The sequence below is a fragment of the Electrophorus electricus genome, chromosome 2, assembly GCF_013358815.1.
Source record: "Electrophorus electricus isolate fEleEle1 chromosome 2, fEleEle1.pri, whole genome shotgun sequence".
Classification (NCBI taxonomy): Eukaryota; Metazoa; Chordata; class Actinopteri; order Gymnotiformes; family Gymnotidae; genus Electrophorus; species Electrophorus electricus.
Genome location: NC_049536.1, coordinates 5,414,188 through 5,439,440, shown reverse-complemented (window position 1 = coordinate 5,439,440; position 25,253 = coordinate 5,414,188). Strand labels below are relative to the sequence as shown.

Sequence of the window (25,253 nt, the reverse complement as noted above, 5' to 3'; positions counted from 1 at the left end):
AGACCAATGTATGGGTAAATACGGGTATGCTGATTAGTCACATAACCTGGTAAGTTCAGTTTAGATCTAGCAAATATATGACATGGAAATTGTTCTGAATTAGACTACTGAAAGAAGACTTCCTCCAGAAAACAATGGAACAATGTTTTTTGGAACTGTGCATTCCATAAATAAGTCATAATCATGCCTCTGCATTTTCTAAGAAAATGTTTTTCCTAAGGAAGTCATAAAAACAATCATAATAATTGTTTGTGTTTATAGGTCAGTGCATATGTTCTCTGAATAGCTAAACAATCTACTGTAAAGACAAAAATAATTCCTTTGGTGCTCACTTACCATCCTACCAGTAACACAGTGATTAACATTAAACACTAGGAAATACTTTTTATGGAGCCTTAACTAATCTCCTGCAGACCAGATAAAACCAACAAACAATCAAAGTGGTTGAATCTTGATGTGTGTGTGTGTGTGTGTGTGTGTGTGTGTATTTTTGCATTTGTGCAATTAACAGGGTTGAATGCCAAATAATGAGAAAATAAACCCAAAAGCATATGACAATTATAAGCAACCAAAATATGCATGCAAACAATAATTAGAATGAAATTCTTGACATTCTAGATCACATAACCCAAGAAGTGATAACATCATGACCAATTTTTGTAGCAGGCTTAAGTAGGATATGCTGCTGTAAAGATAACCAGAACAACACAAACATATTGCAGCCTCTCACTTTTAAATGTACACATTTACACATTCTACGGTAGAGCACGAGGTGTTAATATCTATGGGTTATGTAAATGTAAATACAGTGTTGTACATTTGCCACAAAATAAATCCACAAGGGTAACAAGGATAATTCACTTTTGAATTTGAACTGAATTTGCGCACACTTGACACGAGATGGCAGTGTACATTAAGAATTCACAATGTGTCTAGCTGGCTTAGTTTTCAGAAGCATCAAGGTGCAGGTCTGCATAGAATGATGGGCGTTTTTTGTCTCGTTAATTAATCACGAACGCACAAAGTCTTTAATTTTGAATATTGTATTACATATTATTGAAAGAGGTACTGAATCTACTACTAAATCATTATGTGGTAATTTAGCAGTTTCTATAGGTTATTCTGGATTCACTTATGCTGCAAGTCTGCGAATATTCAAACAAATTCAGTTTAATTCATACCAGTGCTGTTGTCGTTTCTTGCATTATCCGTCAGTATTCTGCCTACAGGATAGAATTTTGTTTTAGCTGGTAGGTTTCTTCCTGTTTGTGCAGCTGTGATTATTCGACGCAAGGGCATGGGTTTTTACTGTTGAAGCTGGGCTCCATAACTCCCCAAACAAGATCAAATAGTAGAGAATTTCATATATTTTAATCTACAGAGCACTACTTTAATCATAAGAAATCCAAGTAGCTCCCAAGTTTCAAAATCAGCTAAAACGGGATATGTGTTAAGGCGTATAATCACATATGAGGAAAATTGCACATATAACCGTCTGCAAACTGCTGATCATGAAAATGAAAGGATGCGCTTTCCTGTACATTGTTTACAGGAAGACCCAGAGTTTGCTTCTAACGAATACATAACTAATACATGCTTATTGTCTTATTTTTAAAGGTATCTCCTTATTTTGCGAATCTTAGAAGAGTTTATGTCGATCACTTTTTAATTATTCATGATTTAGTAGACAGCGCTCCTAAATGTTCTTTGCATCTCAGTCTAACCTGGAAGGCAAGCAAGCCAGCAAACAAACAAAAACCCTGGCACTGGCTAGTTATCTTGAACAATTTGATCCTTTAGTCTAATAATATTATCTTTTGTTTTAGTGTTTTGTTTACTTTATAATCAAATTTTGAATAAACAGGAAATGCAATATTTCAGTTTACACCTGCTCTTTCTCTACAGGTTTCATTAGATAAGCAATGATGTGTAAAACCTTTCCACCCCTAATTATAATGGCTAGGGTATGCTGCTGATTAATGTTTAGTACTTTGTCTATTCATACACTACATGTAATAGTGGATAGTTATTGGATAATTTAAAAAGTCTGACTGTTATCTTAATTTCCAGTGAAAAGTCGAATAAGACTTTGAATATGTCGCCTTTTCATCCTCAGTCAAACAAAGACAATAGACAATAATAATAAATCAATGATCCGCATCTTAATCATATATTTTCTGAGACAGCATACTCTGTAGCTTTAATATGTGACGGGAGGACGATGATGCGCGTTCACAATCCCTCCCCTTCCAATATGCAGGCGGGCACGCGCAAAGATTCCTGCTCAAACTCGATCACAAGGAGAGAACAACCTCCGCGTGGCTTAGCGTCACACTGAGACTAAAATGTCTCATCTGCTGTCCATCAACAAGTATTGCTTCGTCTTCCAAAGTAATATAGGAGGATACATTATGTTTTGGAATAATTCTGCTTATCACATCTAATTGATCGCGTTATATTTCATCGTTATAGTTCATCGTTATATTTCATTTATTTTCATACGAGGAGTGGGGATACTCACGTACAGGTAAGGCAATATCATAAGCAGTTTAAACAACGCAGTTTTAAGACCTCTTGGCTTATCTTACATTCAGAAGTCATTAAACTGAAAATACATTTGATATTAAAATATTAAGTTACGTTAGAAAGTTGCCTGTACTTATATATTGTTCCAACCCCAACGCAGTGCAGTTGTTTTAAATGATGCAGTTTATTTTTCAATGAGAAATAGTAATACGTTTATTTTCAAAGTGGATCATATAGCTGGATGTTTTCAGACATTTTCAGCACAGTGGATAGGAAATATTTCAAATACTCGTGCACCCGCAAGTCTGTATGCGGCCAATAGGACATACGGGCGGACTGCAAATACCACATGTTCTTCTTTATGTAACCTTTACATGTCCGAAGCACATAGAATAGATATGCTTATGTGAAAAGGATGTTTTGGTATGTTCGGTATTTCATATTAAAATCAACGGAAAATGTGATTCGACACTGGCTTTCTCGAACAAGTAGACTATTACTTCCTAAAATGATTAACTGCTCTTAAGTTAGGCCTGAAAAACTGTTTTGTCTTCTTTTTCAAATATGTTTTACCATCTATATCTACATTTTATTAACAAAACAAGCTTATCTATGTCATACAAGAGGGTTTCTCATTGAAGCAACAACGCCTACCTTCAGATATTCTTACCTGTGAGTTTGTGCAGTTTGACTATGCACAAACTATATACTCATCCCCATTCTTGTAAATTTGTTCAATGCAGGTGCTGAAAATGGCAGCCAGGTACCTGGTGCTCCTTGCCTTGGGGACTGCAGTAATTGTAACTGTGCATTGCTGCCCTGAGCAGTGTAGCTGTTCAGATAAACATCCTCATATACTTGTGGACTGTGCTTACAAAGAACTTCTTCTGGTACCTGTGGGCTTGCCATCTAACGTGACCACACTTAGCCTCTCGGCAAATAGAATCCAAGTGTTAAAATCAAAAAATTTTGTAAATGTGCCCCAGGTTACGTCTCTTTGGCTGGCCCACAATTCAATTGTGACCATTGAGAGAAACACACTGACCCCAATGTCCCAACTGAGGAATCTGGATCTAAGCTATAATAAAATTATTCATTTTCCTTGGGAGGATATTGCCAACCTCACTGCACTGCAGCTGCTGAAAATGAACAACAATGAGATGGTTAGTCTACCGAAGGATGTTTTCACTAACCTTAAAGACCTGCGTTCACTCCGCATCAACAACAACAAGTTTACCACCATTGTAGAGGGAACTTTCGATGCTCTCACTTCTGTGTCACACCTTCAGATTTACAACAATCCATTCAGCTGTTCTTGCAAACTGGAATGGATGAGAGAATGGATCATTCAATCTAAAATTTCCATCCCAGAGAAGAACAGCATTTTGTGTGAAGCCCCTGCACATTTAAAAGGTGTAGAGGTCACAAAAATGCCAAAACTGGACTGTCAAGCTCCAACTGTTACCATAACTTACCAGCCCAACATCGAAAACACAGAAATATATGAGGGGCACATGGTTGTCTTGAATTGTGAAACTAAAGGGACACCAAAACCTGATGTTGAGTGGCACATTTCTGCAGGAAATGAGCTATTAAAATTCACATTGCCCTCCATTGTTGAAAAAAGTGAGATCTCTATTAATGGGGCACCCTCTAATACTAGGTTTCTCATTTTTCAAAATGGCACCCTAATCATTCCTCACATGAGCAAGAAAGAAGATGGAAACTACAGTTGCTCTGCTACCAATGACATAGGCAAAGCTGATAGTACAGTGAAACTTATGGCTGCAACCAAAAAACAAGACATCAACATGTTTTACCAAAAGGTGGGCATCAGTTCATCTGGAAACAAGCCTGGTCCTAAGAGCTCTGAAAACAGTGTGATTAGTACATGGCCCATCTCTAAGGAGAAGAACAAAATCACGCCAACTGGAACATCATCCATTGGTATTAATACTAAGCAAATTGTTGAAGCATCTGATACTTCACCTTTTGCCAGCAAGTGTGGAATAAGTGATGGCACACAATATATATCCAACCACGCGTTTAACATGAGTTTGGATGATCTTAAACAGTACACTTTTGATTTTGGGGTGATTGCTCTGGAGGTGTCTGAGACTGAGGCTAAAGTCCAGCTCAATCCTCTGCAGATGGCCAATGCTAAATCCAACCTTCACCTCAACCAGCCCCAAGACCTGGAAACTGTCAATAAGGAGCCTTTCAGTCTCTACCAGACATCAACCAAAAAATCACCCCTGGACATGCTGTATATTTGTGTTAGCACAGGCAATGGACATTCAGTGGTTCAGTGGTCCAAGATAGAGGAAGGTGTCAATAGCTATCGCTTTCAAGGTTTACAGCCAGGCACCAACTATACCCTGTGTCTCACCTATGCAGGCCAAGACTGTCAGGTACAAGTGGTCTTCACAACAAGAAAGAAAATCCCATCTTTGCTTATCATAGTGGTAGTGAGCGTTTTCTTATTGGCTTTGGCTACAGTACCCCTGCTGGGAGCCACCTGCTGTCATTTGTTGTACAAGTATCAAGGCAAGACCTACAAATTGATTATGAAAGCACAGAACCCAGATCAGATGGAAAAGCACATAGCAACAGATTTTGATCCGAGAGCGTCTTTCGTGGAATCGGAAAAAAACTTCAACCCCAGTGAGCTAGGTGAGGGAGACGGCGAAGCAGACGGCGATGAAGGAGAGGGAGAAGGGGAAGAAGTTGAGGGCAGTGTGGTGACCGAGTCGATCCCCGAATCGCAGTGCAAAACTCAGGAAGAATTCGAAGTGGGCTCCGAGTATAGTGACAGGTTACCATTAGGGGCTGAGGCAGTGAATATATCGGAAGAAATTAACGGCAACTACAAAGAGCCGCGCTAATAATCTTTCGGCACAGTGTATAAATCAGTAACTCTAACACATTCCAAACCAGGTAAATACCGATTATGATAACACGTTGTTATGCCGTGCAAAATGTGCATTACTCAAATTTACCTCAGTAATCTTTCAGTAAATGTATATATTTCATCTTGCAAAATGAGGTTCTTGATTTTTGACAGTTGCGAACAAAGGGTCTGCACTCCAACAAACCTTAAACTGATTTGTACATTGAACTAACGCAGAATTCATCTCCAGAAAGTCTTAGCATCCCTCCATATATGTAAGCAAGTGTAGATTCATGGTAGGGGTGAAACTGAAAAGCTCCTTAATTTAGGGCTTTGGGTTAGCTTAACGCTGTGATCATCCGTAGTGATCATCAGTTGAAAGTTTCAGCCGGAGTGGTTGCTGGAACGCGCCAATGCACTGACTGTTACTTTACCTGTAGGCATGCGCGCGTCTACAAAACTAGGTAACGTGTGTAATGTGCAACTTATAATGTGGGACTTAAAATCTCTTTAATGAACGGGTGCTTAAATATCCTCTCGCCTTTATTGAATTGATTAACCGTGTCCTTCCTCTACTTTAAGATACATGTTCGTGGCATGTCACACAAGTATTTTCAAATGTGTTTTACTAGAAAATAGGTAGATATTCTCAATGTCGATATGTGGTGTAAGCCATTAAACTGAAAAGATGTTCCCTTTTTTATAATCAGTGGTTGGTTCTCACCATCAGTCTGTGCGCACGAGCCACGGGGGCGTATATGGCGGCATCGAGTGTCTTGTAAATTTAAGATTGGTGATTAGTGTCGAACTGTTCAACAATGTTGTAAAGATCTTCAGACTTCACTCAAAGATTTTGATATGATTTTATGTACGTGGACTTAATAAAATATTGAAAATAAATATTTTGGTTATTTATTGCAATTATACAAATTTCATTTAGACCTGTTAAAACATAACTATAACAAATCAGACTCTTGTGCACATAAAAACTCTTCATTTTAACAAAAGTAAAATATAAGAAGAAAGTACAATCCTCGATAAACATTTACCTTTTCGTTTTCGGATAAGTTCTCATCACGAACCATTTTTTTTTTTTTTTAAAGAAAGAAAATGAAGAAGTTTCGCAAATATTTAGAGAATCAAACCATCAAATACGAGGAAATTGTTAACGACACATAAAAACCCCATTAAATTTACATTCATTAAAAGGGATTAAATAATTCAATATTTTAAAGAGCATACGGATGTTTATTTTTTACATTCAGGCATTTAGAACGTAAAATACGCAAATACGCAAAGTTTAGGGTGTGATTTTTTAAATTGTTTTTTTCGCGGCGTCCATTAAATGTTTCGTGAGGAATATTACTGTCCTTCTGGTGGTAAGAAACTGCGCAGAACAAAGGCATAAAAGGTGGTCATAAGGTGCAGGCTGCACAGCCAACTGTGGCTTGATACTCTGTACACCGGCAACGCTTCTGGTAACCATTTACAAACGAAGAAAGAATCCAAACGAAGACTTTTCAAGTGAACTATAGATTTTTAAAAAGGTACGGTCTTCAAATGCAAAGGAACGATTACATTTAACTTAATAACACCGGGATCTTTCATGAGTTTGCACAGCTGTTATACATTAATAATGAGACGTTTTCCATCCTTATGGTGGATTTGTACTGTGAGACATCTCGTTCTGTCCGTTTCAAAAACCTCCGAGGATATCATATATATTTTTATTTCTAAATGTTTCGTTTAGATCACACATTCATTATTTTTTATTCAAAAGCAAAAGGAGGCGATTATAAAAGTAAATATATCAGAAAATATCAGTCTCATTTCTACAAAGGAGAATCCTACGAAACAGATTCTTAAATTTAGATGTAAAACTTTAATTCTCGGGAAACCAAAAATGACCTGTTATAGCAAGACAACAGTAATGAGTAAGTATAACCTTCGCGAACCAACCTTCAGTGGACATCTATATAGGTCTAACCATTTCACTACTTAGTGCCACTCATACTAACGAATGTAAGATCAAACTTAAGCTTTGAAATGAATAAATGGTTTATAAATGATTTATTAGCACGAACAGTCAAACAGTTTAACTTGGACATGTAATTATAGGGGAGTTCAGAGCCTCACTAAATGTCTTGATAAATGTCATTATATATTAATTAATTAATTAATTAATTAATTGACTGATTAATCAATCAATCATATATACACACACACATCTATCTATCTATCTATCTATCTATCTATTTATTTGTTTATTTATTTTCCATAACACAGACAGAGAAAAATTCAAACACCCAACAAAGGAAACAGGGCACTATTTAAGACAAATGCAGGTCAGTTCTACACATAACACTATCTTCAAATAGTTTAATCAGAGTGATGCCTCACAAGCCTGACCATGGGTAGACGGTAGTTTCAGTCCTTAGTCTGGGCCCTCCCCGATCCTTCTCTGGCCTCTGTGGTGCCACTCACTTTTTTGCTGCTGCCTTTAGAGCAATGTTTGAGGGTCCCGTTGATGAAGCTCTCAGAGCTCTGCCGTTGAAAGTGTTTTCTGGACCCCACCAGGGATGGGTTATTGACCAGTGTGTAGAGGAGATGCCAGTGTCCACGTGCCAGCTTGGCACTGGACACTTTGCTCCGTTTTTTGTCCTGTGAGACCAGGTGGATTCCTGCAGGATTTCAGCATCATGGCCAAATCAGAAGATTCAAAATTAGTCTGCTTTTGTCTTGGCTATATTTGTAGTTTAAATGTATGTATATGTAAGAAACTATCACATCCATAATTTCAAGTGTACTTTCATTTTTATGTGGGGTGTGTATGTTATATATATATATATATATATATATATATATATATATATATATATATATATATATATATAATTAAAATTCATAAAGTAATACATAAAGTACTGTCAACCTATTTAAATGTGGAACAAAGTCCACAGCAATGCAGTAAATTAGGGTCATCATGAGAACTAAGCTACCACATTTATATACAGCCATGATGCAACCTTTTGAGCACAGTTGGCCATACTGAGCTTGCCATTACTATGCTGGAAACACAAGCCCTGTGGGTTGCATAAATATGAAACAGTCAATTAGAATGGTCCATCTGTGTAATCCTCCAGCCTAATGCTAATCTCTCCTACACAATAGAACCCTGTTTAAACAGGAATTACTACTGTGTCTAAATGCAAACATGCCCAACGTATATTCCCAACTTGGGATGCTAGGACATGGCACAGAGCAATCAGTTTTTGGCTGAAAATTGAAAGAATGATTAATGCACATTAATACACAGACATCAATGCTGTGTCAGCTGTCTCGTGTTTAACATCTGCATTTACTGGCCATTTTTTAACTCCTTCAGAAAATAACTGTTGGTACACTCTGTCCCCATGACTGATTTCCACAGAGGTAAAAATTTCTCATCTTATGTCATATAACGATTCTACGAAGAAAAGGGCTTTGAAAGGCTGATAAATCCCCAGTCACCAGCTTGTACTGGGCATAAGACATTTGGTGCTATGAACTGTGCTGCTTTGTCTGTCACAGGTCTAATACAGGGCAAGAGTAAGACCTGAAAGACTCATTGCACATTAGGGCCCAATTTAGACTGACAAATTTAATCAGGACAGATATGTGCGCCTGCTGCGTGCAAGAGAGTGTGATGAATCAATTATGTTCTACTCAAGGCTGGCCAACTGCCTGCATTTGCAGCCTGGTTGGCCCTGGAGAAATCAAACTCACAGACATACAGCATCACTGACACACCTGGCTAACATTAATTTACAATGGATTAATTAACATTGTCTATTAACAGTTACATTGGGCCTACAGTCATAACACAAACTGGAATATGAGAGCTGGCCTGGGATCAGACTTTATCCCTCTTGTACAGGGATTTAATCACGCTGTTGTAAAAAACAAACTGCTTCAGAATCAGCACTCCCTAATGCCTGTAATAATAACTTCAGGGTAATTAAAGACCAGACGGCCATGCTGTGCACTGCTTTATGGAACGGGCACACAGGCAAACCGAGGCACCCACCTTCCTCAGCATCCCGCGCCTCCTGTCCGGATGATTGGTCCTGCCTCTGAGACTGCAGCAGCAACCCACAGAAGGCCTTCATCACTGGGTGAGACTGGCTAACCTCAATCTTCAGGTAATGAGCATAGCAACGGTAGCCTGTGGATTCACACCATGGGGGATGGCTGAATTAGAGAAACATAATCTGCTGACCATCATGTGCTATTGTGTGAAATGGCACTTCTGCCTGCACTTGCATTAGACCTGTTTCCCAGTGGTCCACAGCATTCATCGCAAGTCACTTTAAGAGATTATATAGTAATCACAGTGGTACATATTACAGATTGAAAATTCATTCAACTTTTACAGGTGCCAAATATGAGGGAAATACCACTATTCTGCCACATGATCTTCTGAGAAATATATGCTGCATTTATTAAGCCTAGTCTTGAACTAAATTCCACTGCCAATGGTAAATTAAATTGTGATTTATTTTTTTCATCCACAACTTGGATGTAACCTAGGTCTGGTAAACTGTCCTATACTATACCCATTATAATATACAATATTTTCTCTTTCTGCTACTGTGACCAACCTGGGTCAAAAGCCTCCACACTGCGGTTCAGGAGGCTGATGTCCATGCGGCCCAAGTGGATGATGTTGAACAGAGCCGTGATTACTAGCCTCCAGATGCTCAACAGCACCCCCACCAGGACATTGGTTGGAAACAGCAGGTAAGTCAGAAGGAACAGGCTACCCCTGAAGGCCAGCAACAAAAACATTTCCACACTAAGTGAGCAAAATTAACATGGCCACAAGATAAGTAAAGTCTAAAATGGTTATAAAACTTGTTTCATGGGCTGAGAATACAATTTCAGGTTGAAACTTATGTCAGCCTGTGAATAAAGCGCTGTACCTGTTAGCTAGGTCTCGTGTCCCAGCTTCTTTTTGAATGAACCAGAACCTGGACATTAGATGCTGGATGAGCACAGCCAAGAACAGCAGCAGCCAGAAGGGCCTGGAATAAGAGTTAGATGACACTTATGTAAATGCTGTAAGGAGTCTAGGGACTAGGTATAGAGACTGTTGTCATAATGCTTTTGTGTAGTGCTCTTGGGGATAGTGTCATGACCCTGGAGTCATAGGGAGGGCAGGGCAGACTCTAGCTCATGGTCACTGAGCACTACCATGAGGCATTATAATTGCCATCATCCTCAGTGAAGTCCATGTCCACTCACCACATCCTGCCAATGAAGTGGAAGAGCACAAGGTTCTTTCCATAGAAGATGGGAATGATGACAAGGAACACAGCAAACACAAGGCAGATGAAGAACACCAGAGTCTGAATGATAGTGCCTTCATGTGGAAGGAAACAGAAACAGTGATAAACAGGAGTGTGCACACACGTTTAAAAACATTACACATAAAATGTGTTACGCATAATCTTTATTATAAGGACAACATATGCTTATAATAAAGAATATTCTACTGTGTGACACACCACCTTCCTTTCTAAGCAGAAATTTTAGAAAAAGTTATAGAAATGCAAAGCATTATTAATTTTTTTTCAATGATAAACAAATCTACAAAAATCCCCTTCTCAGAAAAAGACCAGGTAGAAGAATGAACATGGGTGAGAGCGCCCTTTAGTGTCCAGCAGAGTGTCCAGAGTTTAATGTACCGAGACAAATGAAAGCAGCCTGGTAGCTGGTGTAGCCTGTCCAGCAGACCAGGGCAGGACGGGATGGCCTGATGTTCCTCTGGTAGTTGTACACATTGTAGGTTTCCCCTCGGTACAGACCCCTTAGATTAGACCTGCAGTCAAACAAGTGCCATTTTGTGAGTTTAAAGAGGTATAATATATAAGACAAAGAATATAATGAGTACACCCCTAAAACAGGTAATGCAATTGGATTTCGTACCATTAAATTAAACTGCCATGCTAAATTAAAAAAAATAAAAATTTAAAAAGCCATTATTTTCAGTCTGGTATTATTTGGTATAATTACCCATTTTCATTAGGGACAGATAATGCCCACTTCCATTTGCTGTAACTTATCATTATGAAAACGATGCCCACTGCTATTATTCTCATTATTGGGGGGGGGGGGGGTGACTATGAAGGAGAGAGTGACTGAGAAAGCATAAGTAGGTGTTTTTAGTCTGTAAAAGGGAATAAATAATAAAAAATAGGGTTAAATAAAAAATAAAACCAGGAGATTGTATTGAATTCCAAAATCAGCTATATACCTTTACCTGTGTAGCACCATGGACCTCATAAACATAACCAGATTGACCAAACAAGACAGGGTCACCGCTGAAACATAGCACACTGGAAAGTGGAAAAAAAAAACAGGCACATTACATTTTATAGATACACCATACAGATTGACCTCATAGGCCCACACACATGCACATACCAAAATCAGCACTTTTCAGTATTTGTTCATTAGCAAAAAACCTCTGCTACAGTCCAGCAGTTGGCTCTGCTGACTCCATTATTATTGCCCTGTGTGTGTGTGTGTGTGCACTTATTCATGGTTGCTGTAGTTAGTATAGATTTGCACACGCATAAAGCAGAGTGACGGTGGATCCAATACACTCAGCACAGGATCCATTACAGGCCTCTGGGCATTTTTTTTTCCTGCAATTTGCAGGAAGCTTAATATGATTAGATTCAGGCAGCTGCCTTCATGGAGCACACAGTCTTCTGTGCTGTCTGTTTACTTCGATAAGAATGTATCCTGACATCCTGAATGACTTCTCAGATACACAGTTAACATGTTTTTGAGAATTTATTTCAGGTCTACAATTTATGTAAAGAAGAAGCCAAACTTAAAACACCAAGACCTGCTGAAATGGCATTACAGACATGACAGGGCCACTTCTGAGCAGAGGTGGAGAGTTCAGGTTAGGAAAATGCATAGCAAAAAAAAAAAAAGCAAACATCTCATCAATTGAAAATGTCTTTAATGTATGCAGTATATCTAATAATTTTTCATTCTAAAATTATTTAAAACTATTGTAACATTGTTCAACGTATAACTAAATATATACACTACCTGGCCAAAAAAAAAAAGGTCACACACTAATATTTAGTTGGACTGCCTTTAGCTTTGATTACGGCATGCATTCGCAGTTGTATCATTTCCACAAGCTTCTGCAATGTCACAGCATTTATTTCTGTCCAGAGTTGTATTAATTTTTCCCCCCCAAGATTGATGATGGGAGAATTGGACCACTGTGCAAAGTCTTCTCCAGCACATCCCAAAGATTCTCAATGGGGTTCAGGTCTGGACTCCGTGGTGGCCAATTCATGTGTGAAAATGATGTCTCATGCTCCCTCAACCACTCTTTCACAGTTTGAGCCCAATGAATCCTGGCACTGACATCTTGGAATATGCCTGTGCCATCAGGGAAGAAAAAATCCATTGATGGAATAACCTGAGTGTTCAGTATATTCAGGTAGTCAGCTGACCTCATTCTTTGGGCCCATAACATTGCTGAGCCTAGACTTGACCAACTGCAGCAACCCCAGATCATAGCACTGCCCCCACAGGCTTGTACGGTAGGCACTAGGCAGGATGGGTGCATCACTTCAGCCGCCTCTCTTCTTACTCTGATGCGCCCACCACTCTGGAACAGGGTAAATCTGAACTCATCAGACCACATGACCTTCTTCCATTGCTCCAGAGTCCAATCTTTATGCTTCCTAGCAAATTGAAGCCGTTTTTGCCAGTTAGTCTCACTGACAAGTGGTTTTATTAAGGCTACACAGCTGTTTAGTCCCAATCCCTTGAGTTCCCTTCACATTGTGTGTGGAAATGCTCTTACTTTCACTATTAAACATATCCCTGAGTTCTACTGTTTTTCTACGACTTGATTTCACCACACGCTTAAGTGATCGCTGATCACAATCATTCAAATTTTTTTTTTTCAACCACATTCCTTCCTCGAAGATGATGTTTCCCCACTGTCCTTCCACTTTTTATAATTCGTTGGACAGTTCTTAACCCGATTTTAGTAGTTTCAGCAATCTCCTTAGATGTTTTCTCTGCTTGATGCATGCCAATAATTTGACCCTTCTGAAAGACTGGCCAGGCAGTATATTTTACAGGTAAACATTTTACTAATATCTTCATTTGCATTAATTTTAAAGTAAAAATATTAATGCACTGAAACAACTTTGATTCTTTCAAACATTTACCACATTTTAAAGTTGATTTTTCTTGATTTCTTAATAGGCTGAATTACTAAAAATAAGATTACAGAAATCTTTGATGCAGAGAAATACTTTTACATATTACCTACATTCAAGATATCTCCACTTGCCATTTGGTTCCAGCTGCTGAGCTTTTCTAATAAACTCACACCAGCAGGTGTAATTAAATAGTGAATATACCTAGGTGATACAAATCAAGGACATTTTTACTTTTGGAACCTTTTGAACCTTTACAACCATTACAGCTTCCAAACAGACGATATGGAAAATGGGCCTGCTTCCAGAAACAGCTGTTTGGTGCTTTCACTTGCTGAGGGAAAGAAGACTGGACTCACCCTCAATGCACCACATGTAGTACACCACTATCTTGACCACTTCTTTACGATCTTGTGACAGAATAATGTTAAATCCTGCCAGGAGGAAGGTGATGTCTTCATCCACCCCACTTCGGGCCTTTTGAAGAGTGGGCACTAGTCCAGTTACCATTAAGAGGGCTATCTGTGAGGGCATGGGCAAGTGGCAGATCAGCATGCATGCAGAGGTCCAACGATAATCACTCAAAATGTTTTCACATGGGTGATGCAAATACACACACCTGATAGAGAGCAATGATTTCCACAACTAGAGAGATGGCTATCTTTAGTGGAAACCTGAAAACTGATACAGCAGAAAAATCACTCAAAAATAACCTGACATCACTACGCAACACTAATATATATATAACTCACAGTTAATTACCTTCATCAGGTATGTAAATGTAAGACTTGAGAGTATGAGAGATTATTTCAGACATCTTGGGTTTAGAACTGCTTTAATAAGAAAGGATAAAAACACACAGATTAGTCAAATTTGGTGGCACAGGCACAAATCACTTTGCTAGCTGTTTGATTAATCTCTGTTAGGTAATAGGGAGACCTTTTATGTGTATTGGGCAATAGAGAGACCTTTGTAGCATGTGGTCTGCCTTTACAGTATTAAATAGGACTTTCCACAGAACAGGAAACAACTGCTCACCTGGCTCAATGTAAACCCTATGACTATTTCCACTGACCTTTCTTATCACTCACTGCAGCTTTGCATAAGGGATCTTTGCATGGAATGAAGTCATCACAGGCAGATTAGGAAATTTCACATTTAAGATTGTGAAGCTTCAGTGAGCCCTACCGATCACTACCTACTGAATATTTTTCATGTGTTTTCATACTCTTACTGTAGGAAATATGTCACTCTTTTTAATTACTATCATTAGGGCATAAGTTGCATTCCTGTATTTTATTTACATATTATTTGTAGTGTATAAATAGCTTTTGATCAAAAAGGTCAATGAACAGAAAAACTTTTGATGGGCAGGTCTCATTATTCTCACTTTGTGGAGCATTTTTAGATTAACCACAGCACAATTCACACCATCTGACCTGGCTTTAGATAGCTTCTTTTTTTTGAGGATCTTCTTTAAGTAGTCTCGGTAGTAGCTGCTCTCTAGATCCTAGAACAAAAAATAAATAAATAAATGCCAGTTTTTTAAACAACTACATACATTCTACAGACACCTGTGGACAATGAACTAATGTAATGCAAGTGTATCTAAAATAGTAATGCAAGTGTATCTAAAATAGTTGGCTTATCATTTGTTTATCTAATCACAATCTCTAAGCCAAATGTGATCCTCAAACATATTTGTCATGCAGATTATGAGCAAATAAGACCAGCATTGTGCATTCTTTGCAGGAAAATAATGCAATGCCTATGTAGTCTGTTCTGCCATGAACCAGAACCCAACGTCAGAAAGCTGCTTATAATGATTAGAGTGTGGAAAGCCATTCTGGCATGTAATTTTCTACTTTGCAGTTTGCTAATGAAATAAGATTCATCATTAGTGATTTAAGAAGCGTCTCATGTGTGCACATGACCTGAAAGAAAAGGCATTGCTGTAAAAGACTGTTTTGCCCACAACCTAAACTAGAATTCATGACATGTATATGTAGCTCACAAAAGCACTGAGCATCAGAAAACACATCAAAATAAAAGTGTGTGTATTCTTGCACAGGACTAATATCAACTTACTAGGTAGACACTGATCGCAGTCTAGCACTGCAGGTCCAAACTCACCTCTGAGGAATTGTTTTTCTCTGTGCCTTTCAAGCCCTTGAACAGGAGTAGAGGATACTGGAAACTGAGAAAGGCCAAGCAGGCAATCTGAGGCAGGCTGCTTAACAGGGCATAGTAAATATATATCTACAGAGGAAGAGAAACACAAAAAAGAAAACCAGATTGAGTTGTGATGCATTCTTGTAACTTTTTCTAAGAATAGTTTATGTCTTCCAAATGCATTATGAGATTATACTCTCTGAAGATAAAAAGTTTTTCCCCTTTACTTACAAAAACTAAATTAGGTAACTCAGACAAAGTGTCTGTGAGGGTAGAACTAATCACGTGGAGCCTTGTTCATTCATTAAGAAGAATGAAAACAATACTTAGAATAATGACACAGAGTACAATGTTGGGCTGAAACAAATACACCAGAACCTGACATATTTCAGACTCACAAACACAATGGGAAAAGACATTGGACCACATTTCCCACTGTGACCTGGTTTTAACAAACCTGAACCTGACTAGGCTGAACTATACTGATTGTACGCATTTAACAATAAGGCTGAGGAATTGTCCTACCTGTGGTGTTTTGGGGCAGTCCACTTTCTGCCAGACAAGGACCCCAAAATGTGTCCATGACAACAAGCTGCCGAGCACGTAGCCCACCTTGTTATGGAAAGTGCCACAGGCCAGCAATGGGTAGTACAAAGCAGGGTAGTAAAACAGTGCTAGGATCAGCCAGTACTCTAGGGACAGGAATAAAAAAAGGGCTATAAATGTATAATTTATCTTAACCGTTTCTTAAAAAAATATTTAAACAGCATATCTAGTGTAGGGTATTACAGAGGAAAAAAACTCTCAAATAAATACAGCAACCACTTTTCTCTTGAGAAACGTATCTATAGCAGTTCGAATATGCTCATTAATATGAGCTCAATTACTTGATGAGACAGCTTTCCATCCTTCTGTGTGAATGGAGCTTGGTTTTGGATAATCGCCATTTTTGTGAATAGACAAAGTGATCATCTGATAGCTCTGATACAGGTGTGACTCACTATGACCCTGTTTCACCACCCTGTCTTTACCAGTTGTTTTTCCCAGCCACTCTGGTGGTCTCACACACAAAAAAAGATTATTCACTTCTTTTCTTCTCCATAAATCCTATACTGTGCTTGTATTAGAATACAAAGAAAATGGGTGATACTGACATTTGTGTATTGTCTGCACTATCTCCAGGTTGTCTTCTAGCTGAACTTCAGCACAGATGAAAACCCATTCCCATACCTCTGTTTTGTATGTCCTTGATAAAGGGGAGTGGGTTGGGGGCCATGACCAATTTGACGAGCTTGCAGAAAAGAACCCCAAACACAGCCACTGAGAGGCCTTTGTGCTGTGTATGGTCCAGAAAATTTACTGGGCTTAAGAGAGAAAAGTATGCAGTAATGAAACACTGTCATTTTACATAGCAGTTGGGTTTAGTTCTGTGTGAAGTAAAGCTGAAGAAAAGACATGGTTAATGAGGATCCTTGGTGTGAATGTGGTTGAGGTTGTAGGTGTACCAGAGGCCCATGGCTCACCTGAGTAAACCTGAAACTCCTTGTAGACTGCCCCCAAGTTTCTGCTGTCTTGCCAGAAGTGCGAGGATTAGCATGATCACCAACTTTACACACATCACCCACACACACAAACACAGGAGGCAAACTCAGTCGGTCTATATTGACTCCTGCTAAAAGCAAACCACCCATACCCAGCTGTAGGTCTCCACAGCCCTGTATTTGATCCCACTGTGCATTTCTACTCCAACATACAAATCAAACAATAGACCATCATTAAATAAGGGGAAGACACTTGTATTCTAAATAGGAACACACTCTGATGTGAGCACAGATTCTTCATCATGTTCAATGAACACCAAATTGGAATTAGTGACCTTAAGGAATCACCAGGGCCTTAAGAGCATGTTGAGGGTTGCCTGCCCTGACGCATGGCCATCATGGCCAATTACCATTCTGCTGTTTTTATAAACATCAAAGATGGGAGAATGGCGACAGGGCAGCAAGGGGCTATATGTTAACTTGGTGGGAGGCCTGGGAGGTACACAGCATGACATGATGGGTAATAATGAATGCTGCCCATTTGACCTTAATGGTTTGCCCACCAAGTAACATTTCTTGTAAGAGATTTAAGTTTACTTGCAACTTTGTCATAAACTGACTATATGGTTAGTGTTTGCAAAATTGGCAACTAATAACATTTACTGTATTTATTTTACCCTATTTCTTTAGTAATTATATTTTTAAGAGAATCTTAAAGTAAATAAAGCTAGTATGAAAAAAAGAGCTAGCATGGAAAAAGGTATGGTAAATGGTGTGTGTAAAAATGAGAGAAAGAGCAGATAATATATACAAAGACTCACAGATATGGCTGTGATGCATATGTGGTAGAGGCCATCATCCGCTGTGGGGTCACATGGTAGAATAATTCTAGAAATTTCAAACACATTGCATTTATCATAAACTGCTGCAATCCAGGCAGTTTATTCACCCAGCAGATACTGATGTCCCAGAGTGCCCTCTCATAATGCCCCTCCCCCCATCCACCCAAGCAAATCAACAATTTAACCATTCAGCCTCTCCAAGCACAGATTATGCATTTAAATAGATTTATAGACACTGTGATTCAGGGGAGGGGGATTGTGACCACATTTTCCAAAGTAAACTGGAATTACCACAAAAGAATGACAAAGCCAAGGTAAACAGGAGACTGGGAAGAGGCCATTTGTAATGAGACTGGGACTAATTTTATTTGACCAACAGTTTAATGTCTTGAAAGTAAGCAAAATATGACATATTGTAAAACACCACAAAAGCAATTTGTAGTCAGTCTGTATAAAGAATGCAACAATTTTCCTGTATTGTGAAACATTACAAAAACTGATGACTAATTATGAGAAAGACAATGTGAATCACAACAGTTGAAATTCTTTCCCCACATATGGTATTCTGTGTTGTATCTTACTATGTTACACACAAAAGTGCACAAAAAGCACAAACACATGGTAAAGAACAATACTGACCAGGCTAACATCAAAACATGAAACCACTATTAAGCATGAAATTAGTCTTCTCTTATTATGAGTGATACAAGCATTTAAAGAAGATTTGGGTTATGTTTGTAACCTCTTATTTTACAGGAAAATAATCCAAACAAAGCGTAACCTATATGTACATGAGCAAAACAAAATGCACTTACTCAGTAGAAGGCTTGGTAGGTAGATCGTTGTCTTGCCATTCCGAGTAGTCATAGTAATCAATCCCAACTTCTTCAGTCATAGTGGTGGTTTAAGTATCAGATATATCCAGTAAGTCAGGCTGAGCAGTATAAAGTTCTCTTCCCATGGGAGACAAACCACTCTTCTGCGTTTCAGTAACAATGTGTAAAAAAAAGTTCCCTCCAAAGTTTTGCTAACACTGCTGTCAATATTTAAAGTTCTCTGTTCCCCGTGGTATCTCTCCTTCCTCATGTGTGTCTCTGTGTCCAGGTGCTCTGATAGTGCTGCAGAAAAGAGCCGTGAAGAAGAGTGAGAGGACCTTGCCACAGTGCCACCCCTAACTTAACTTGGTGGTTAATCCCTGTCTGAACAAGGAGGCCCACACTGGACGACTGGGAGAAGGAGGAAGAGGGAGAGGGAGAGAGAGAGAGAGAGAGAGAGAGAGAGAGAGAGAAGGGGTGTGAAAAGCAGGGACACTACTGTTCCAGACTGGGTCAACCAAACTCTCCTGCCACCTGTGGATTAGGCGGCCGAACAAGGGTGGGCTGTTTGCTGGCGTGGAGGACCAGGAGCATTGGACCATATAAAGCCTGACCTGCCTATGTGTGGGGTGGGAATGAATGGGGAGCTGAGGCGTACTCAGCCCTTCAGCCATCCACACCTTCCATTGTGATAATTAGAAAAATTCATATGACCAGATTGCTTTTTCCACTATTTTCTCACTAGGGAAATTCCAACTAAGGAGTCAATGTAAGGGACAAAATGGCAATATCACTGTCCACACGTACACAAAGAATCCAAGACAGTGGTAGCTTGGCAGTGGTATGGTTGATAGGAATTATTCTAATAACAAGAAACGCTATGCAGTTTGAAGGAATTAGATGGCATGTTTGTTTCTATGCACATTAATGTACATTCTAAAAAAAAAATCACAACTTGAAACATTGCAGTATATTATATAATTGATGCCTATTAAAAATATTGGGGCTGTACAACATCAGATACATTTCCCAAAAATTAATTGCATGCATTTGTGTGAGAGAGAAAAATTCATTGAGATTAGTATGAGTGAAATGGTGAGTGTAGTCTGCCCAGTATCAGGACAGAAAGCTGCGACTACGTGAGCAGAATGATGACAGGAGGGGGCTGAAGGTTACGTCTCATTCCCACTCAACCCTTCACTGCTAATTACACACATTTCATGAAGTGAATAATGCTGAGAATCTTTTCAAATTCTGTGTGGTGCATGTCAGGAAGCAACAGTGTTATCCTAGACAAGTGGGGAACACAATAAAGCTCTGTTGCCTTCCTCATGCTCTGTTTTTTTTTGTGTGTGTGTGTGTGTGTGTGTGTGTGTGTGTGTGTGTGTTGGCACTCATGTTTTGCAACCCAAGTCAGAGTGTCAGTCTTGGTTTGCCATTATGCAGGGATTACAGTCAAAGACTGTTTAAAAAGTACTAAAACCACTCCTGAAATTCCAGAATAATATTCATCTCCCTGTGAGAAAAGATAGGCTTCAAATAGAGGTCACCAAACAAAGAATGCTTTGAAGACTTACATCACCAAGATGGTGATGGAATTGTGCCAGATAGTTTGTTTTCACTAGCCTGAGAAATGGATGGCACTTGGTCGCTCTCACTGAGTTTGGGCTATTGCTTATAGTTTGAGCAATCAAAACTTACATTGTGGGGCTTGCTTTGGCAGCTGGGGTAAACAGTCGCTCAATCCACTGTGACACGGCAAGATACAGATGGGATCCTGTGATAGATACCGAGATTCATCATTCTAACGAAAGAGCTGCATGGATGACAGAACAAGAAGAATGTTCTTCCTAATGATTTCATATGCACAATCATCACTCATAGTCTCCTGGGAGCAGTTATCAGCCTGTTACATTCAAAAGTAATTAAAGGTAGTCTCCATGGTGATAACCTGTGTATGCCAATGACAGATTGGTACATTTAATGTTAGGTTAAACCCCCCCCCCCCCCAAAAAAACCCATCAAATCACTGAAAAAAGGCAGACAACTTAATACTCAGATCCCAGCAGCTTCAAAATGGTCACTTTCTTTTTCAGAATGTGACCCATAATAGATCACCACTGACATTTGAATTGGACTGTTTTTTTTGGTTTGTTTTTCAATATCATGATTAACATGATAATGTCTTTCTTATTTTGTAGAAAGCCTGAATACATTATTGTTTTTGGTATTAATTATTTAAAAGACTATCTATATCCATACATTTTTGCATTTCATAAAAGACACTATGATCTTTCCGATAAAGTCAAGCATTGAATACAGGTTTATGTGGGATGTGGCCTTGAAGTAAAAGTACAGTTAACCTACTTGGATAACTTACTTCACACTATGTTCAAACTAGCCAAGTTCCCAAACCTCACTTTGTACAGTCAGTCTTGAAGCTTTCGGCTCAGGTTACTTGGGCAATATCATATTTGGTAAGTTTATTCTACGAATCTGAACGATTCATTTATCGCGTAGTGTAAACTATGCTGTTTATACACGCACCATTAAGTGACGTCTAATATAAGATGTATAAGAAAAGCGCTAACAAGAAGCCCTTTACGGTGACGTTGGAAAGCTGTGGTTCTTATAGCTACTTGCTAGTACCCCTGTGAGAAAACAAGAACATGCATCCTCAAAACAAGCATGTCGCCCCATATGCAATACTTCAGATCCACAGCTGAAATGCTGTGGCATGATATGAAGCAAGTCATTTCATATATATATGGGCCAACATTCCCTGCTATCCACTGCACAGCAACTACAGAAAGTCATTAAATTAAGGTATTACCAATATATAGTTAACTTCAAGCCCTTGAAGCCTAACGATTACGATGGATACCTGTGTTTCGTATAGGTACTCGCTAATACCCCTGTGAAAAATCCAGAAAGATCAGCCATGTCTGCATCCTGAAAACAAGCATGGCACCCCCTTTTGGAACATATTAATAATTTTGCTCTACTTTTGCTTTTCTTCTAGCTACTACGCATGAAAACCCACAAACTGTGTACCGTACAACTCACATTTAGTTTAACAACTCGATGCATCACTGAAAATACTTTAAACTTAACATACCATTTTAGATATTCAACTACCTGCTGTTATTTGAATATTTTAAAATGGTAGCAGGTCAGCTGAATACTCACATCTGAATACCGTCATCGAGGATGTGTCTCCCGATTATTTTATGTTATTTATGTATTTAGTATTAGACAAACTTTACATGGTTTGAATGGTAACCCATCCATGTACAGATGTAACGTTGTCCTCGTGCGAAATCTTACTTATTTTTTTGCAAGCTCCTATAAAGGCATTTTCATCAAACCACACGTGAGTGACGAAATATGCAAATTAATGATGTCATTAAAATGTTTACACGTAGTACGAACTTTCTGTTACCTTGGTTTTGAGGAGATCCTTAACTATGTTTTACTTGACCTTGATGCCAATGCAGAGTACCAGATAGTTCATTCATTTTTTTAAAAAGGAAGAAAAAGAGATTACAATCAAAATTGTCAGCAGTTCCCTAATAACCTTTAAAGATTCACAGTCTCCAGTTTACAAGTAGCAGAAAAATAAGTTTTCTATTTAAAAAAGAGACAGCATTATCTGAACAAGAACACTGTGTGCAATCTCACCAGACTTTGACCTCATCTTGCAGTGTCCAGAACCTGGTAATGAAGCTGAAAGTGCGGTGGAGGCTTCAATAGGACACATCTTGGCTTAAGTTCAAAGAAATGGCCTTTGATCACTGCTATGCTCACATAGCGCTGAAGAAAAACTTTGTGAAGCCTTTGTAATTTTAGCATGAATGGCTCCTAAAATGTCATCTTATCTTTATCTAAGTCTCAATAATAAGTAAACAGTGTTATTTATTGCTCACATTCTTCAGTGTCATAACTTTATGAACAAAATGTTTAAATAATAAAGGTCAAAAAAGTATGTCAGACCCAATATTTAGTAACTAGTAACACCTCTTATATTAGAAATAATTTCAATTAGTTACTTATTCAATTAGTCCAGTGGATAGGAGGGAAATTTTACCCATTCCTTTATATAATATGTAATATGTATATATGTATATATAATTTATATAATTCTATATAATATATAATATAATATATATGTATTGCTCTGCTTGCACTATGGCCACATGGCCATACACTGCAGCCACCTGCTCTACTCTGCAGCCTTTCATGAAGCTGTGGTGGTAAAGAACAGCTCCTGCTTATGTCTGGTGATGAAGGAGAAATTGTATGATGGAGATGATTCAATTTTAAGTGAATGTAAGGTTCTGATTATTGTGATTCTTTTTGAACACCTACATGTTATTCCTATTTGTAACTAATTTTTCTCTGAGCCTAAACGTGATGCTAAAATAGACACCTCCAGGGAGAGCCTCCATTCGGTACTAAGGTGAGCTGTGCTCAGAGGCAGGAACAAGTCTGACTTAAATGGCCTAGCTTCCATCGCAAAGCTCTGGGACTTTTCTTGTCTCTTACATTAAGAAATGTTAGTATGCACATGCACTTCTCTTTAGATGAGACAAGTGTCTTTATGTATTTAAACTCAATGGGCTACCTTATCCTTCATGATAACTCATTTCCACATGCCATTAAATGATGAATATGTGCTACCTTTTTAAGAAGCACAGCGGTGTCCTGAAAGGGGCATTTCAGAGCCTTATAACAGATTCGCCCATGTCAGCCATAACATTATGAGCTGATGTTGAAAATTCTGGGGTCGCAGGCTTAATTTCTGAGGTCACGGTGCTAAGTCCCATGCTATTAGTGAGCACCAGTTACAATCAATGAGCTTTGCAGCACTCAATTAGAGTGTAATTAGATTGTTCTGTGTCTGAAATATTCTGTGTTCTGTTTAATGGAGGAGGCCGACATATCACTATTGATAACTATCATGTCATTAAATTAAAACAGCTTCTGCAGGTTTCAGCATAAAATACTCCCATGTCTTCTACACATTCTGGATCTAAGGAAGTGCACACTGAAGCCTAAAATGAATGAAAGTTTTATTGTTATGTGTGTGCTTGTTTGGTACTGCACCAGTGAAAATGATGGTGTTTCCATATTAATATATTGCACAGAAAACTGCATTTTTAAACCTTTATTATTCATAATAGAGCTATTGAGCTGTACCTGTTTGTGATATTGTTATAGTAGGTACAAGAAACGGGTTTGTTAGAGAGCATATTTCACTAAAAAACGTATTATGCAGTCTAATGATTGCACAAAACAGGGCTGTTTTTCCCCAAAGCATTAAATTACATTGAAAGATCAACTTTAAATGGTAGAGCGATCATTACTCTGAACACTCTGAATACTTTCTCTCTCTCTCATTTAAGACAGTCTTAACACTGTAATGCTTTTGGGAAATGGGGCCCAAAGCAATTGTTCTCAGATCTGTCCAGGAACCACATACACAGCTGTTTATTTTCCTGCTCTAAAACACTTGTTTTGACTCATAAAGGGCTTGATAATTACTTGAAGAGTTGAGGTGCAGTGTATAGGGTTCACTAGATAGGATTTCAGATGTGATATACGTGGTTGATTAGACTTTTAAAATAGGCACCAGTTAAAAAGAAAGAAAGAAAAAAGAAATCTGTGTCATAGGGGTCATTTTTGATGTGATTGATCAGTACTGTAGAGGGCTCAAGTGCATGAGCAATGTTTATGACATGATTGGGGAACTAGGATGTGTAGGACAAGTACAAATCTTTTTGGAGGTTATTAAAGCAGCAGCATTCATCATAAAGTCACACACACCTGTACACATACACATATAGCGGTGTGTCTTCCTGCACGTCACAGTGCTGGTGGCTTGACAGCAGCTTTGATATGCGCAGCAGACACGGTGCTGTCTGCACATTGCCCCTGGAACACATGACTAATAGAGATATCAGACACCCATCATGTGTGGTGGGTATGCTGTAGAGGATTCAATATAAAAAATAAGATCCAGCACAAATGACATGTTCAGATAGCCTGGGATATATATTTGGAGACTCAGAATATTGAATATAATTTGACATTTTTTTATATATATATATATATATATATATATATATATATATATATATATATATATATATATATATATATATATATAGAGAGAGAGAGAGAGAGAGAGAGAGAGAGAGAGAGAGAGAGTATGTGTGTGTGTG

General features: G+C 38.5%; 2 protein-coding genes across 3 annotated transcripts; one reads left to right on the top strand and one right to left on the bottom strand.

The window, feature by feature from the left end:
- The first annotated feature begins 2,275 nt into the window (after window positions 1–2,275).
- islr2 (immunoglobulin superfamily containing leucine-rich repeat 2) lies at window positions 2,276–6,316 on the top strand. Its single transcript, XM_035520896.1, has 2 exons — window positions 2,276–2,527; window positions 3,270–6,316. Exon 2 carries the CDS (start codon window positions 3,279–3,281, stop codon window positions 5,409–5,411), a length of 2,133 nt encoding a protein of 710 aa, XP_035376789.1. The 5' UTR covers window positions 2,276–2,527; window positions 3,270–3,278; the 3' UTR covers window positions 5,412–6,316.
- Window positions 6,317–7,471: 1,155 nt separating this feature from the next.
- stra6 (signaling receptor and transporter of retinol STRA6) lies at window positions 7,472–22,721 on the bottom strand. 2 transcript variants are annotated; one of them, XM_027003192.2, is made up of 20 exons: window positions 22,711–22,721; window positions 22,472–22,510; window positions 20,731–20,806; window positions 19,030–19,440; window positions 18,194–18,260; window positions 17,355–17,437; window positions 17,062–17,195; window positions 16,357–16,523; window positions 15,793–15,918; window positions 15,099–15,169; window positions 14,422–14,492; window positions 14,279–14,340; window positions 14,019–14,181; window positions 11,718–11,793; window positions 11,143–11,276; window positions 10,700–10,817; window positions 10,378–10,479; window positions 10,057–10,220; window positions 9,483–9,620; window positions 7,472–8,097 (listed from the first exon to the last, which is right to left on the bottom strand). In XM_027003192.2, the coding sequence occupies exons 4-20, from the start codon at window positions 19,107–19,109 to the stop codon at window positions 7,844–7,846; spliced, it is 2,010 nt and encodes a 669-aa protein (XP_026858993.2). In that variant the 5' UTR covers window positions 19,110–19,440; window positions 20,731–20,806; window positions 22,472–22,510; window positions 22,711–22,721; the 3' UTR covers window positions 7,472–7,843. The 2 variants fall into 2 exon arrangements, with proteins under 2 accessions (XP_026858993.2, XP_026858994.2); XM_027003193.2 differs by lacking the exon at window positions 22,711–22,721 and having other exon boundaries at window positions 19,030–19,332; window positions 22,472–22,534.
- Window positions 22,722–25,253: the final 2,532 nt, after the last annotated feature.